The sequence below is a fragment of the Acyrthosiphon pisum genome, chromosome A1 (genome assembly GCF_005508785.2).
Source record: "Acyrthosiphon pisum isolate AL4f chromosome A1, pea_aphid_22Mar2018_4r6ur, whole genome shotgun sequence".
NCBI lineage: Eukaryota > Metazoa > Arthropoda > Insecta > Hemiptera > Aphididae > Acyrthosiphon > Acyrthosiphon pisum.
Genome location: NC_042494.1, coordinates 140,411,581 through 140,424,801, shown reverse-complemented (window position 1 = coordinate 140,424,801; position 13,221 = coordinate 140,411,581). Strand labels below are relative to the sequence as shown.

Below are 13,221 nucleotides of genomic sequence, written 5' to 3'. Positions count from 1 at the left end.
TAAAACTGTAAGTACTAACTATTGCACACAAATACCCTAGATCACAGTATTATTTACCTTATGTACAAATTGCATTGTCCACACAACGGCACTCTAGCACCCGGGGTTAAATTTTGTGGGTTCAGCACGCCACGACCCCTTCTGGGTGCTGTAAGACCCGCTGAAGCACCAGTTCTTCCCGTCGGCTGACCACCTATATCGGGTACGGGTATAGGTGTTGGAACACATTTAGGTTGTAATTTTTTTGAAAGACATGTTAATTTTTTAGATAACAATGAAGCGGGTAATGATGATTTAGGCATAGGAGCGACCGGTTCTGCGGGGGTATCGTTAGTTATCGAAATTTGTGGTGTTAATGGAATAGAATCTTTAAAGGATTTTGGTATAGGAGTGGATTTTGGAGTGGCAGCGACAGACGTGCTATTAGATGAAACGGTTTCAGAATTGCTCGATTTCGTCACATCAGGATCAACGTTTTTCGATTTTTTTGAACCCCCATCTAAAGATGATGGCTCATAACCTAAGGCAGGAGCAACTTTAGAATTTACACGAGTTTCTTGTTTTAAAAACGAAGTATTTTTTATAGATGGCTTTGGTGTAAATGTAGACACTTTTTCTTGAATTCCTGGACCTATTAATTTTGCACAAGATTTTTCAGAGGGGGTAGCTCGATGAGGATTTTCTGGTATACTTTGTTGATAGCGTGGGATATCAAATGGCTCATGGAGACCCGAAGCGGTGAACGGATGTCTAGGTAGAGGCTTAGGTGGTTCTACTACCTCATCGAGTTCTTTATTTATTACTTCTTTTGGCTCTTCCAGTTTGGGTTCATCAAAAACGAATTCTTCTACATATTCAAAACTAGATTCATTACGGTCGAAATCACCTGCTGCTGTGGACCATTTAAGCTCGTCCGATACGGGAGGGAAAGATTTCAATCCTAAAATAGCTATTTGTTCTTCCTCTGAATCAATAGCTGATGCAGGTGAATATATTAATGACCTTGTCAGTAGTAAAGGAGCCACAGGTGTTTTTTTATTATATCCATGCATATATCGAACCGGGTTGTTCCCTACGTGTCTTGACGATGTATTTGATTCGGTTAATTTATAACTACGATCGGGAGCTATTGCTAACGCTTCTGTCATGGTCATTGGTCTTTCTTCTTCTTCTGTGGGATTTTCTATTGGATTTGTAATAAATTCTGAAGCATCCACAAAAGTAGGAAGAGGGGAATAACTTCTCTCGGGAGCAGTTTTTAGTGCGGCAAGCATAGGCGATTCTGATCTATTTTCTTCAACTACAATCATCGGTTGTTTCGATTTCATTTTAGGTTCAGTAATAGTAATATGAGAAATCGGCTGATCTTGTACAATGTCAAGTATTTTGGGTTTTGAACTACAATGTTCATCAACATTTTGAACATAATTTGATTCAACATTTTGAACATGTTTAGATTCTACAACTTCTAAGCATTCAACAGTGGATCGAGAAATTGTGCTTTCCACTTGATGAACGGTAGAATTAATTAAGCCCCGTGATTCAGTTTCTTCATTAATTTCATGCTTTGGTTGTGGTGTAGAGGTTTTTGACCTACTGTAATTTCTATACTCCAGTGGAATTTCTGGTGGAAATATTACCAAGTGAGTAGGTGAAATGGATCTGACATTATTATTTGGTGGCAATAGAGACCGAATTTCATGAGGCACTTCTGCAGTAGAAGTTTCTATATCATAGTAATTTGGAATTGGTGATTGAGCCCGTTCTTCTTTGGATGAATCTATCAACATTTGGGTTGATATTGAAGCACTTAACGATTGTTTGCATTGGTTTAATGTACGACTTCCGTCCTTGGTACACGATGTGGGGCACATACTTGAGTCAGTAGATAATGGTTTAGAAACCACAGGACAAAATGCAGAACCGGTCGAAGATTTGGGTTTTAAGAAAGGTAATCTTGGTTGGGAGTTAACAGAATTTTTAGACTCATCTAAGGTTAGTATTTTAAGGTAAAAACCAAAATAAACATTTGAATTAATTTTTTATCTAATATAAATTATAAACAATAAAAAGCGTACTGAACAAATTATTATAGTTTTAATTAGGAACCTATTTACTATTTAGGCTATATATGATATTTGTCAGATATATTAAATGATTCTCATTCACTTTCTTTTTGTAAATTATTTTATTAAAACAAGCATTTTAAATACTAGTAACAATAATTGTAAGTTTAAAAGCCTTAAAAAAAATATAGAAATGTTTGAGAGTAAAACTGATGGACAGTAGGTACTTAAATATTTAAATGCGGTCAAAAACTGGTGTAATATAATATTTGTGAATCGTGGTGACATTTTGAGACTGCTTTACGGCGTTCGAGTAAATGAAGGCGCTGAAGAAGAAGACGTGGTATTAGAGAAAAAGGGAATAGCCTTACACAATTTAACAGTACTTGGATGGTCACTTTTAAACTTAAATGAACTATCCACAGTTGAAGTGGGATTAATATTTGGTACAACTTTATAATGACTATTTGCAGGTTGATTTAAAAATAACGTGTCACTTATTAAAGTATTTGGTGTAAATGTTGACACTTTATTTTTAATCCCTGGTCCCAAAGATCTAATAGATAAGTTATCGGAAACTGATGATTGTATCGGTTTTGTTATGTTTAGTTGATATTGTGAATGGTTCAATGGCGTATTTTGATTTGAAGCAGTAAATTTGTGCTCGGGAAGAATTTGTTTTTGTTTTTCAAAATTAGGCACACGAGTAATAAATGTCTCATTGTAATTAGATTTACTTTCTATTGGTTCGTAGGGGCCAGTAATCGATAAATTATCGAAAGAAAATTGAGATGATCCTAAACCTGTTATTGGTCCTTTTTGTGAATTTATATTTTGTATTTGTTGAGGTAACTCTTTATTAATTTGTAACAATATTTCAGACGTTTTATTATTATATCCGTGCATGTATCTAACAGGATTGTTCCCAATAGGCCTTATTGAATTTTTGATATTAGATGATCCAAAATTAATATTTTGAGTTTGAAAATTTGAAACTGTTTTATTAACGTCATTAGCGGGATCTACTGTTGGTGGTGGTAAGAGTTCAGAAGCATACATAAAAGTTGGAAGAGGTGAATAACTTCTTTCGGGGGCTGTTTGCAGTGCAGTTACTAATGGAAATTCTGGTCTATTTTCATTTTCTGGAGGTAAAGATATCCAAGGTGCTGGTTTAATAATCGGTTCAGTAAGAGCAACTGGTGTAAATGGTCGATCAGGTGCTACCTCCATTGCCATACTAATTGGCCCCTTTAAACCACGAAATTTAGGTAAGTAGTTCAGATCCACATGTTCAGGATATTCATCTGGATATCGAGAAATATTTTCTGATTGAGATGTCGTTTTAAAAGAAGCCGTCGTTACTGGTCCATCCATGATAGTGGTTTTATTTTTAGGCTCTGGTGTATGTGGCTTAGAGTATGTTCGATATTGAGATGGCATTTCAGGAGGAAAAGTGATTAATTGATTGGGTGAAATTGCTCTAACATTATTATTTTGTGGCATTAAAGATCGGACTTCGTGAGGTGCCTCAGCAGAAGTAAAATCTTGACCTTTATCATCTGGAACAGGTGAATGGGGTCTCCCTTTTTTAGTAGTTTCTATTAGTAATTGATCTGCAATTGAGTCATTTAATGAATGTTTTAATTCAGTCATTGTACGACACACTTCTTGAGAACAAATAGATGCACGTTTTCCAGAATCATATGACACTGTCTTAGATACCACAGGACAAAAAGCAGAACCGATCAATAGTTTTGGTTTTAGGAAGGGTAATCTTGGTAATGAGTTAGTTTTGTATTTAGGTTCATCTGATGTTAGCAAATTAAGGCAGAACACCAATGAAAATAAAAATTGATTAAAATGCTTTCACTTTTAGAATAAAATTTACATATTTATAAAATTATAAGCATGTACTTGATATTATCTTTAACCTACTTCAAATTAAAAGGTCTATTAATCATACACTTTGGTTTAAGTATTCTGTCACTGCGTAATATCTTATAGGTAGTACTTATTGTAATAAGACATTTATACATTTTATGTTCTGACTTTATATTTTATAAAATTATTTAATTCAAACAAAAACGGTCAATTAAAAAAAAAAAAAAATAAGCTTTTAAAATCGTAAAAACCAAACAGAAGCTTAGAATATTTGTACAGATATCTAAGAAGTGAATATGGCTGAGAAAGGACGCGGTTTGGCGTTGAATGTTTTTATGTCTGAAAAATTTAAAATAATTATGTCTTGTATTATATTTTATGAGTTATGATAAACAATAATTAGTGTTTTAAATTTATTGTTATTAAAAACTATATTTTTTTAATATATATAAACCGTTTTTGCTTATTTTGAAAAATTATTGCTACACTACCAATTCATTTCAATATATTTTACGTATATAATATGTTTGATTTCAATTCAACACAGTCAGAATATAATAATTATATAAACTACAATAAAAGAACCGATTCCATAATTACTCATAAAAATCAATCAAATTAGCTTAAATATATTGAGACGCTAAGTACCGGCTACTTTTAAACAAAATTAATATAGATGTAAATCCGTTCTTAAAATAAAATATAAATTATGGAATGGTTTTTTATACCTATTAAGTACTTCTATATGCACATAAAAAGCTATAATTAAAACTAATGGTTGTTTTACCTGAAGTAATAGATTTTGTTTTCAATTGAGAGTTGAAGCCTACAAAATAAATAATTATAGGTACAATTGTTTTTGCGTAGCACTATGACTTTATATTAATATGAGAAATACAATTATTATGATTTTCTAATTTTAATTTTAGTAAATTTTTTTTGCGTGATAAAATATTCATTTTGTTTATTTTATTTTAAAATTTTTAAAAAGTACATTTCTTGAAATCTCCGCTGTCTTACTGGGTAGTTTTAAATTTCTAGATAAAAATATATGAATATTACCGAGACGGTTTCATAGGAATATTAGATTAAAAAAATCCAAGGACTATAAACGCTATTCCTTGGATACAGTTGTTACAACTTACCACTACTCTACTAATTTAATTGTACTATAGGTACTATTATTCCTCCAGTTATAATTTAATCCCCCTAAGACTTAAAATATTCTATATTTTGCCTGCATAATATCAATGCCTATGGATGGCGGTTATAAATAATATGGTTTTAGTATAATTTTAGTACATATAATAAAAAAGTTCATAACTTACCGGTCTGAACTTGGCTGTATCCACCAGAGAACATCGGAGGAGTTGGTGTTTGTTTTGGTGCTTCGTATGGTTTAGCATTCGAAAAAACTTTCGACGGAGTCTGAAAAATAAGTTACTTAAAAAAGTTTGTTTCGTCGTAAACAACGAGAAAAAATGTTTTGTGCGTTTATAAAACATTGTTGAAAATGTTGCATTTTGTAAAGCATTAATAACACAAAGTTACAGCGTGTTTCAACATTTTAACAACCTATATCAATTTTAGTACAGTACAAAATATTAAATATACTTCAGACGATGTCATACTGATGATATATGATGATACTTCTTAGATATATAATTTTAAGTGTAAACTGTAAAGTCAAAGCTTTGCAACACACTTTACTTTGTATAGGTACTAATTGCAATGGTCAAACTGTGCAACCTGTAAACATAACATAACTCTTCCCTAGAATTTGTATAATAATATTTCTTGTGGTGGTATGTTATGTTTATTACAAATGTATACCAAAATTTTTTCGTTTCATTCCTAATAATTATTGCTATTTTTAATTTTGCCACTGCCATGGACTAATTATGACCACGTCGATGTTCAGCAATCACGACTATATCATAGGTATGATGTATATCAAGCAACAACAATAATCAAAAACATTTTCATACAACCAAATAATAACTGTTAACTAACTATAAAAATTATAAATTTAAAAAATCTCATTGTTGTGTTATTTAATACAAACATAAATACGCTTTAATTGTAACTTTCACTCGATTTATGATGAACAACGGTTAGTATTGAAATTTTCCACATTATATATAGTATTTATCTACCTGCTGTTTGGGGGCGTTTACGTGACTAGGAGCTTTTGGAGCCTGTATAGTAAAAATATTTTTCATAAAATAAAAATCTTCAATTTATAAGAAATATATAATATTATAATAATATAACAAGATGTTAAACATTTCAATATTTTAAATAAATTATGATTTATGTACCTACATTGAATTTAATTAATAAATATAATAGTCGATAACTAGTACAGTCCCCTCAAATGTTGTAGACCCCAAGAATAATGTGTTTTTGTCTCAATACTTTTTTGTTAGTAGTAGACAATATAAATTAACTATAAAAGTATAGTAGTACACTATATAAAATAATAGATAAAAGTTTAAATTGTATAAATAAACTGAATGCTTTACTATCAGACATAAATGTTGATCTATTTTCAAACTATTATAAATTTGTGTTTATCTTTTGTATTAAAAATATGCATTTATATACATTCCAAAACTTTAACTTACGTGGAATGGTATTGGCGATAAGGTGCTTGGTTGTGGTGATTGCACGGATTGTACGTCCTTCGGTTTAGTTGGTATTATATTGAACGATCCTAAAGGCGGATTTGAGCCTCTGTAAAAAAAAAAACCAGTAGAAAATAACTAGGTAGCAATAACAATGTATACTAATTTCACAAAATTGTGGGTAAGTACTTATAAATAATATTTTTTAGGGTTTTATTTGATTAACTGAGAACTTACATAATTTGGATTATATTACTATTAAACAGCATTACTAGTATTACTAAATAACAGTATAATTACGTAGGTATATATAATTCTAAGTAAAATAAAATATTAGATCAAGTGAATATATAAAACTAAAATATTAAAGATCTATTTAATTATTTCATAGAAACCTAAAAAAAAGATTAATTAAAAATATAATTTATAAGATCAATAAAAATGCATGTTAATTATTTAATTTATATTCGAATTATTCAATGAACAACTTACCTACCAACAAAATAGGTACTGTTTATATTTTTATTCAAAATTAACTTAACAATATTTTCGGAAATATAACTTCTATAGTCTTAAAACGTGTTAAATTTTAATGTTAAATTAAAAACAAATAATCTTTGTGTAATCGAATTTTTGAATTTATATCATCATTCAAAATTAAAATATACTATTGTGGAATTACTATTAGTGGAACCTCTACAATTCGTCATTTTTGATAAGCTGAAGAAAAAGAACAAAACTAATTTTCTCGGAGTTATAATTATACCTAGACCAAGTTAGTTTTATATTTTAAAGTTATTGATGACACGATTTTTTTTTGATCTGGGACTTGAAAATGTTGAGCTTCAATATACATTAGCCATTAGGACTACACGAAACAATTCCATTATAAGTATAACTACTTACGGTGCTACTGTAACTGGTTCCAAATTTGGTGTCGGTGGATTTTGTCTGGCAACCATTTTGGCATGAATGTCGCAATACAATTTGTTGTTGATGTTGAAATAGCCCACGTTTTTCAGAGACGATCCACAAGTGGCGCATTTAAAGCACTCGACGTGCAGACTTTTATCTTTGATGCGTACGAACACACCGCTATATTAAGATTAAACTTTTATTATTTACATAATAAAATTTAATATTATAACTATCAAACACAAAATGTATTAGTGCCATGCGTGTTAGTTTGCTAAAAGTGGTTTCGAGATGGGTTTATAGATGATTGACCAAGAAAAATCCATCAAATCTTACATAACATCGTTTCTGCAATCACTGCACTCAATACGCTTGGCATTCTCCACGTCCAGTTCTTTCAAAGGAGAACCCAAATATGGATCGCGCTGTTCGGGCATGTGCATGTTTGCTGCTATAGGTGTCATAGGGCGCGGTGATGTAGCACGGCCCCCTATCGCATGGCTCGAAGCCGAGAAATATGCGAATTTCGATTGTAGGTCTATTGTTCCAAAATAAAATAAATTTCTTAGCCTCTAATTTCCGAAATATATAAAAATCAGAAATTTCAGACTTATCTAAATGCGTGATAACAATTACAATATACCAAATAAGTTTTCAAGATCAAATGTCCACCCTACCACATTATCTTATTCAAAGCGTCACCATAAGCACCAAGCACAATACACAACATTTCACATAACTTACACTATTAGTCTCTCACAATCAGCGCAAATATTTTGATTGGGAACGCTTTGTGGTGCTTTTGGTTCAGGTGCGGACACATGCCGCGTTGCAATTTTGTTCATCGTATCGACAACAACGTGTTGATTAACTTCTGTGTATAGAACATTTTGAACGTCATGGAGAAAATAATACGACAAAGACATTTTTTTTTATATCTCTATTAATTATCAGTGGTGGTATTACGTCATAAAAATTGCATTGATATTTTACCTGTATTTAAATCCCTTGGTTCCTTATCGGCTTCCTGTACCATTCTTAACACTTCGCTATTATTAGCTTCGTAATTCTTTTCGTTTTTCTTAAAATTGACTCTGTAATTTTTTAAAACTTAAATTACCATGGATTAACAAAGGTTGTGAAACGTCCACCAACCCTAATACTCCTCCAGCCAATACTTCCGCTTGAGCTGTAAGCGTCTCAGCAATGTTCTCCTCACTGTAAATACCTACTGGTGTGTTGTACTGTTTATTTACAATAGCTTTAACAGTACCAGAATCATTATTGTATCCACTCGGATTAACCTACAAACATTTCCTTAATTAAAATATACCTAGGTAGCTATAGGATATATCATGGTTGTAAATTATTTGTTTATTTACTTTAGGAGATGAAGTTCCACTGTATGGCCGTGAAACAGAATTGTGCGAAGAACCAAATGCAGGAGATTGTGGTCCAACTTTGGCCAATGATGTTTTTGTCAGTATTTGTGGAGATTGGGACAGACGGCTGGGCACTGGACTTGGTCCAACAGGTGTTACTGACGGTTTCCATGTACTTGTTCCACCACTAAAACAGAAGTAATTAAATTTGTTTTGTGTTCAAATAAGTGATACTGTCAATGGGTCATTTAAGCTTAGAGTTATAAATTATAATTATTATAGTTGTAAGCTTATATTATACAAGTTAACTTTTTCGGATATTACGTATACCTACCTATTGTATATCGGCTTACAATATAAAATAAAAATAATTATTTACAGTAATGCGGTAACTTATAAAATTAGTAGTACCTACCTACTATTCTTAATAATTCAAAATTATGATATTATAAACTAATATCATGAACGTCATAAAAAAATTGAATAAATTAAAATATCAAGCATACTAAAAATATTTTCATATACATTTTATAATTTATCTACATACAATCCTTTAATTTAAATTGATGAAAATACAACTTTAAATTTGAATTACAAAAAAGGTAAATTTAACTTTGTTAAACATTTATGAAAGAAAAAATTTTGACAGTAGGTATTGTCACCCCCTAATTATCAGCCAAGTGAACACGAACAATATATGTATATTATGCATGCGCGTGTAATGTTTTTTCTTTCGCGTGATTTATCCAAAGTTGGCTATGATCCGAAAAAAATATTATTTTCAGCAATGTCAAAGGAATTATTTGACAAGAAACATTAATGTTATTACTTCCTTTTAGAAATAGAATTTACAAAACATATTCCCGGACATATATATTTGGACACAGACCAACCACATATTGTATAGGTACAATATTCAACATCACATTAGATACTGAATTGCAATATTTAAATGATACATAATATTTAATTTCCAGACGATTAGTAAGGATTTAAATGTCCTTAAAAAATAAATACGATTTAAGGTACTAATTAGTAATTATAATAAAAAATTCCTTAACGATGTTTTTAACATAATGCTAAATAAAAATTATTCAACTATAGGTACCAAAAATCTATTGGTATAATTTGAATTTACGTAATTTTGTGTTATCGCAATTGAGCAATTGATGCAAGCCGTAAATAAAACTATCCGTCTATAAATTATATATCTGCCTGCACATGACAAAATTGTTGTTTTTTAGACCGTTTAGCTTGTGAAACCGCCACCGCTTTTGTCTAGTTCATAGGTAAAAACATAATACGTAGGTAGATACCAGATAAAAATAATATGACGAAGCAAAATAAATAATATATATTTTCTTTTTAGCGGGATAGTAGGTATATTTATAGTACCTACCTACCTAAATATATATATATCAAATCGTATCTATTCTTAATTCTTATAATTTAAGCGAAAAATGTAGGTGACTAGGTATAAGCATTGATTAAATATACTTAAATATACTATACTTTAATATACTTAAGTATAAGCACCTACTCAAAATATGAAAAAAAAAATCCAAAAAATGCTCTAGAAAGTTTAAAAAATGCAAGTTAAATGAATTTTGTAATTAGAAATTGTTCTAGGACACTGTTTTAGGACATTCTGAAAAAAATTCCATTCACGTTTAAATTCACGTTCTAATGATTAGTAAAGAGATACTTATGTTAGATTATATAGTAATATTATATTTGAAAATATTTAATACCATTTATAAATTATAAGTGTCAAAAAAGTATTTACTTACACTTAAGGCATACAAAAACTGTGAGTTTGAAATTCAATCAAACACAACGAGTAAATATATTAATTGTAGAATACCTGTTTAGATTTACGTTATCAATTTTGTAATACAGTTCCAAAGTTACTTACAAATTAATTTTTTTTTTTTTAAAAAGCATTATTACTTATTACACTATGAATGGAAATATAAAGTTAAAAACAAAATGTACCTATTCATACATTTTCGGTTTTACTTTTTTAACCTTATTTATTGTTAACATAATGTTTTTATTCTGTTTTATATTGAAAATAATTTCCAGAAACCGTTTATTTCAGATTATAATCAAAAATATATTTCATTCCGTTTCACTACAAACCGCATAATATTATGATAGATCATAGATGATGACTATTGTTGTTGTTATATTTTCTGATTAAAAAAATGGATCAACGTCTCGGCGACGTAATCGTCACAATACACACGGCACGATTCGACAACAATAGAATATAGGATTTACCTACTGAATATTAAAAATTATCATTTCCTTTACCGTTGTATGGTCACTTCAAAAGCGTTCCCAGCTCCCAGGATAACATCTTGGGCATCCTTGTGCTTCACGTCATACACATCTTGATTATTGACTCTAACTAGGGCGTCGCCTACTTGAAGACCAGATTTCTCGGCTAAACTGCCGAAATTCACCTGAAACAAAACATGGTATTTATGTTATTGGACGTATTATGCGTGTGTGGACAGTTATCAGTGTAATAAAAATTGAAATACGCTTCGTCATAATTATACATTTTATATTATACAATAGAGATTTACTCGTTCAAGACTACCATTGTTTAGTTAAGCCGCCAATTGAACAGAGATACTTCAGCATCATTAAACAACACGTGCAAGGCAGATATATGATAATAATATTCATTGGCACATATTATTATGATATCATGCTCTATGTATTAAATAAGGAATGTAAAAATGTATTATATAAAAAAAAAGTGAGTTACAAAAGTTGAGTGTGACAGTGGAGTGGGGATCTTTAAATGTACACGTAATGATGATAAATGTTTTTCACAAACAATATCTGCACGTTTTCAATAAAATAAAATATGCAATCGAACGACAACTATATTAAATAATGTCAACATGGGTGTACAAAAATAGATGATTTCATGAATTAAAAAAATATTTGTTGCAATTATTATTAAAGACAAAAATATAATATAGGTCAATTGAAAAGCACAATATGGAACTAATTTTAAAATAGATAAAAATTACGAGAATAACTCTATGAACTCATAGAGGATAAAAATGAAAATTGAATTATAGACTTTAGTATTGAATAATATAAAACGAAATATGAACAATATTGGAATGAAATTTAAAAAAATGTAAAAAATCTTATAAAGTCTGAAAATAAGATAAATAAAAATATAACAAAATCACAAGATTTTAATTTCTCTTCTTGATTTCTTTTTAATGTATTGTTAAAATATTTTTATCTTTCTTTGCTTAATTTCTTATAATTTTCTTAAAAATATGCAAATACTTATATATTATTACTAGTGGTATAAACATAAAAAATGGTAAAAAAAATTGTCTATAGAAAATGAACAATATTATCGTATGTCGTATTATTGTCTATCTTAATTTATTAATTATTTAATAAAATATCTTCTCATTAGGTATAACGTATTTTCATTAACTGTTCACTTTATATTGTCTAAAAACTAATTAATGTCCTTGTAAGATGTAGAATAAATTAAAATTGTTTGAGGTGAACTTGTATGTTTAAAAACATTGCCTAATCTATGTATTATTTTTATTATAAACTTTATTTAATTGTTTGAAAAAAATCATCCAGTTTTAATTTCTGCTTGTATAAAACAGTAGATGTTTTTCAAGATGTAGTAAATTTACATTTTGTTTAAAAAAAATTATTATTATTATTATTATTATTATTATTATTATTATTTGATGCATAAATACGAGTAAACATTTAGTGACTTGTGGTTCACTGAATGTGATAAATGAACATATTATGTTTTATGTTCATAATATCTTGAACTAAGTCTGTAGAGGATTGTATATATTATATATACTTACCTACCTACATATGTTATAATAATAATAAATCTAAAATAAAATTTCGATGGGCCTGAAAAAAATATGAGGTTAAATAAAAAAAAATTAAAAATAGAGTGTCTAGGGAAGAATATATTATTGGAAGATGTTCAAAATGAAAAAAACTTTAAGTATAATTATAATATATTATACTCATATATATATACACAAGACAGACATCTAAAGAAATACTGTATGTAATTTAAGGGGCACGTCATTATTATCCATATTTTATAACAATATTGTTTTGAAACAAGAACAGATAAAAATCTATATAATATATTATATTTTGTTCTTTAAAAATTGATTTAAATTCCATCTAAATGCTGACTAATAAAATATGTAATATGAAGACGGCGAGTTTCCCAGAAGTATGTTTTTTTTCTTTGGGAATATTATATTGTTGGACAATTATTATAAAATAGTTGTACTGTAAATCGAAGAAAAACGATGA

At 29.4% G+C, this 13,221-nt stretch overlaps 1 protein-coding gene across 10 annotated transcripts in view; it reads right to left on the bottom strand.

Annotated features, from left to right (window-relative positions):
- LOC100162539 (PDZ and LIM domain protein Zasp) overlaps positions 1 to 13,221 on the bottom strand; it is a 32,922-nt gene that overhangs the window by 1,805 nt on the left and 17,896 nt on the right. Inside the window, exons 2-12 of one of the 10 annotated variants that reach the window (XM_029488448.1) lie at positions 11,188 to 11,339; positions 8,872 to 9,058; positions 8,645 to 8,793; positions 8,483 to 8,583; positions 7,826 to 8,027; positions 7,481 to 7,669; positions 6,575 to 6,683; positions 6,104 to 6,145; positions 5,276 to 5,375; positions 4,735 to 4,773; positions 58 to 193 (exon numbers count right to left, since the gene is read on the bottom strand). In XM_029488448.1, coding sequence (XP_029344308.1) covers positions 58 to 193; positions 4,735 to 4,773; positions 5,276 to 5,375; positions 6,104 to 6,145; positions 6,575 to 6,683; positions 7,481 to 7,669; positions 7,826 to 8,027; positions 8,483 to 8,583; positions 8,645 to 8,793; positions 8,872 to 9,058; positions 11,188 to 11,339 — 1,406 coding nt within the window. Of the gene's footprint in view, positions 1 to 57; positions 194 to 3,760; positions 4,287 to 4,734; positions 4,774 to 5,275; positions 5,376 to 6,103; positions 6,146 to 6,574; positions 6,684 to 7,480; positions 7,670 to 7,825; positions 8,028 to 8,233; positions 8,364 to 8,482; positions 8,584 to 8,644; positions 8,794 to 8,871; positions 9,059 to 11,187; positions 11,340 to 13,221 lie in introns of those variants that run through there. The other 9 variants (XM_003247538.3, XM_029488455.1, XM_029488450.1 and 6 more) reach the window with 9 other exon arrangements.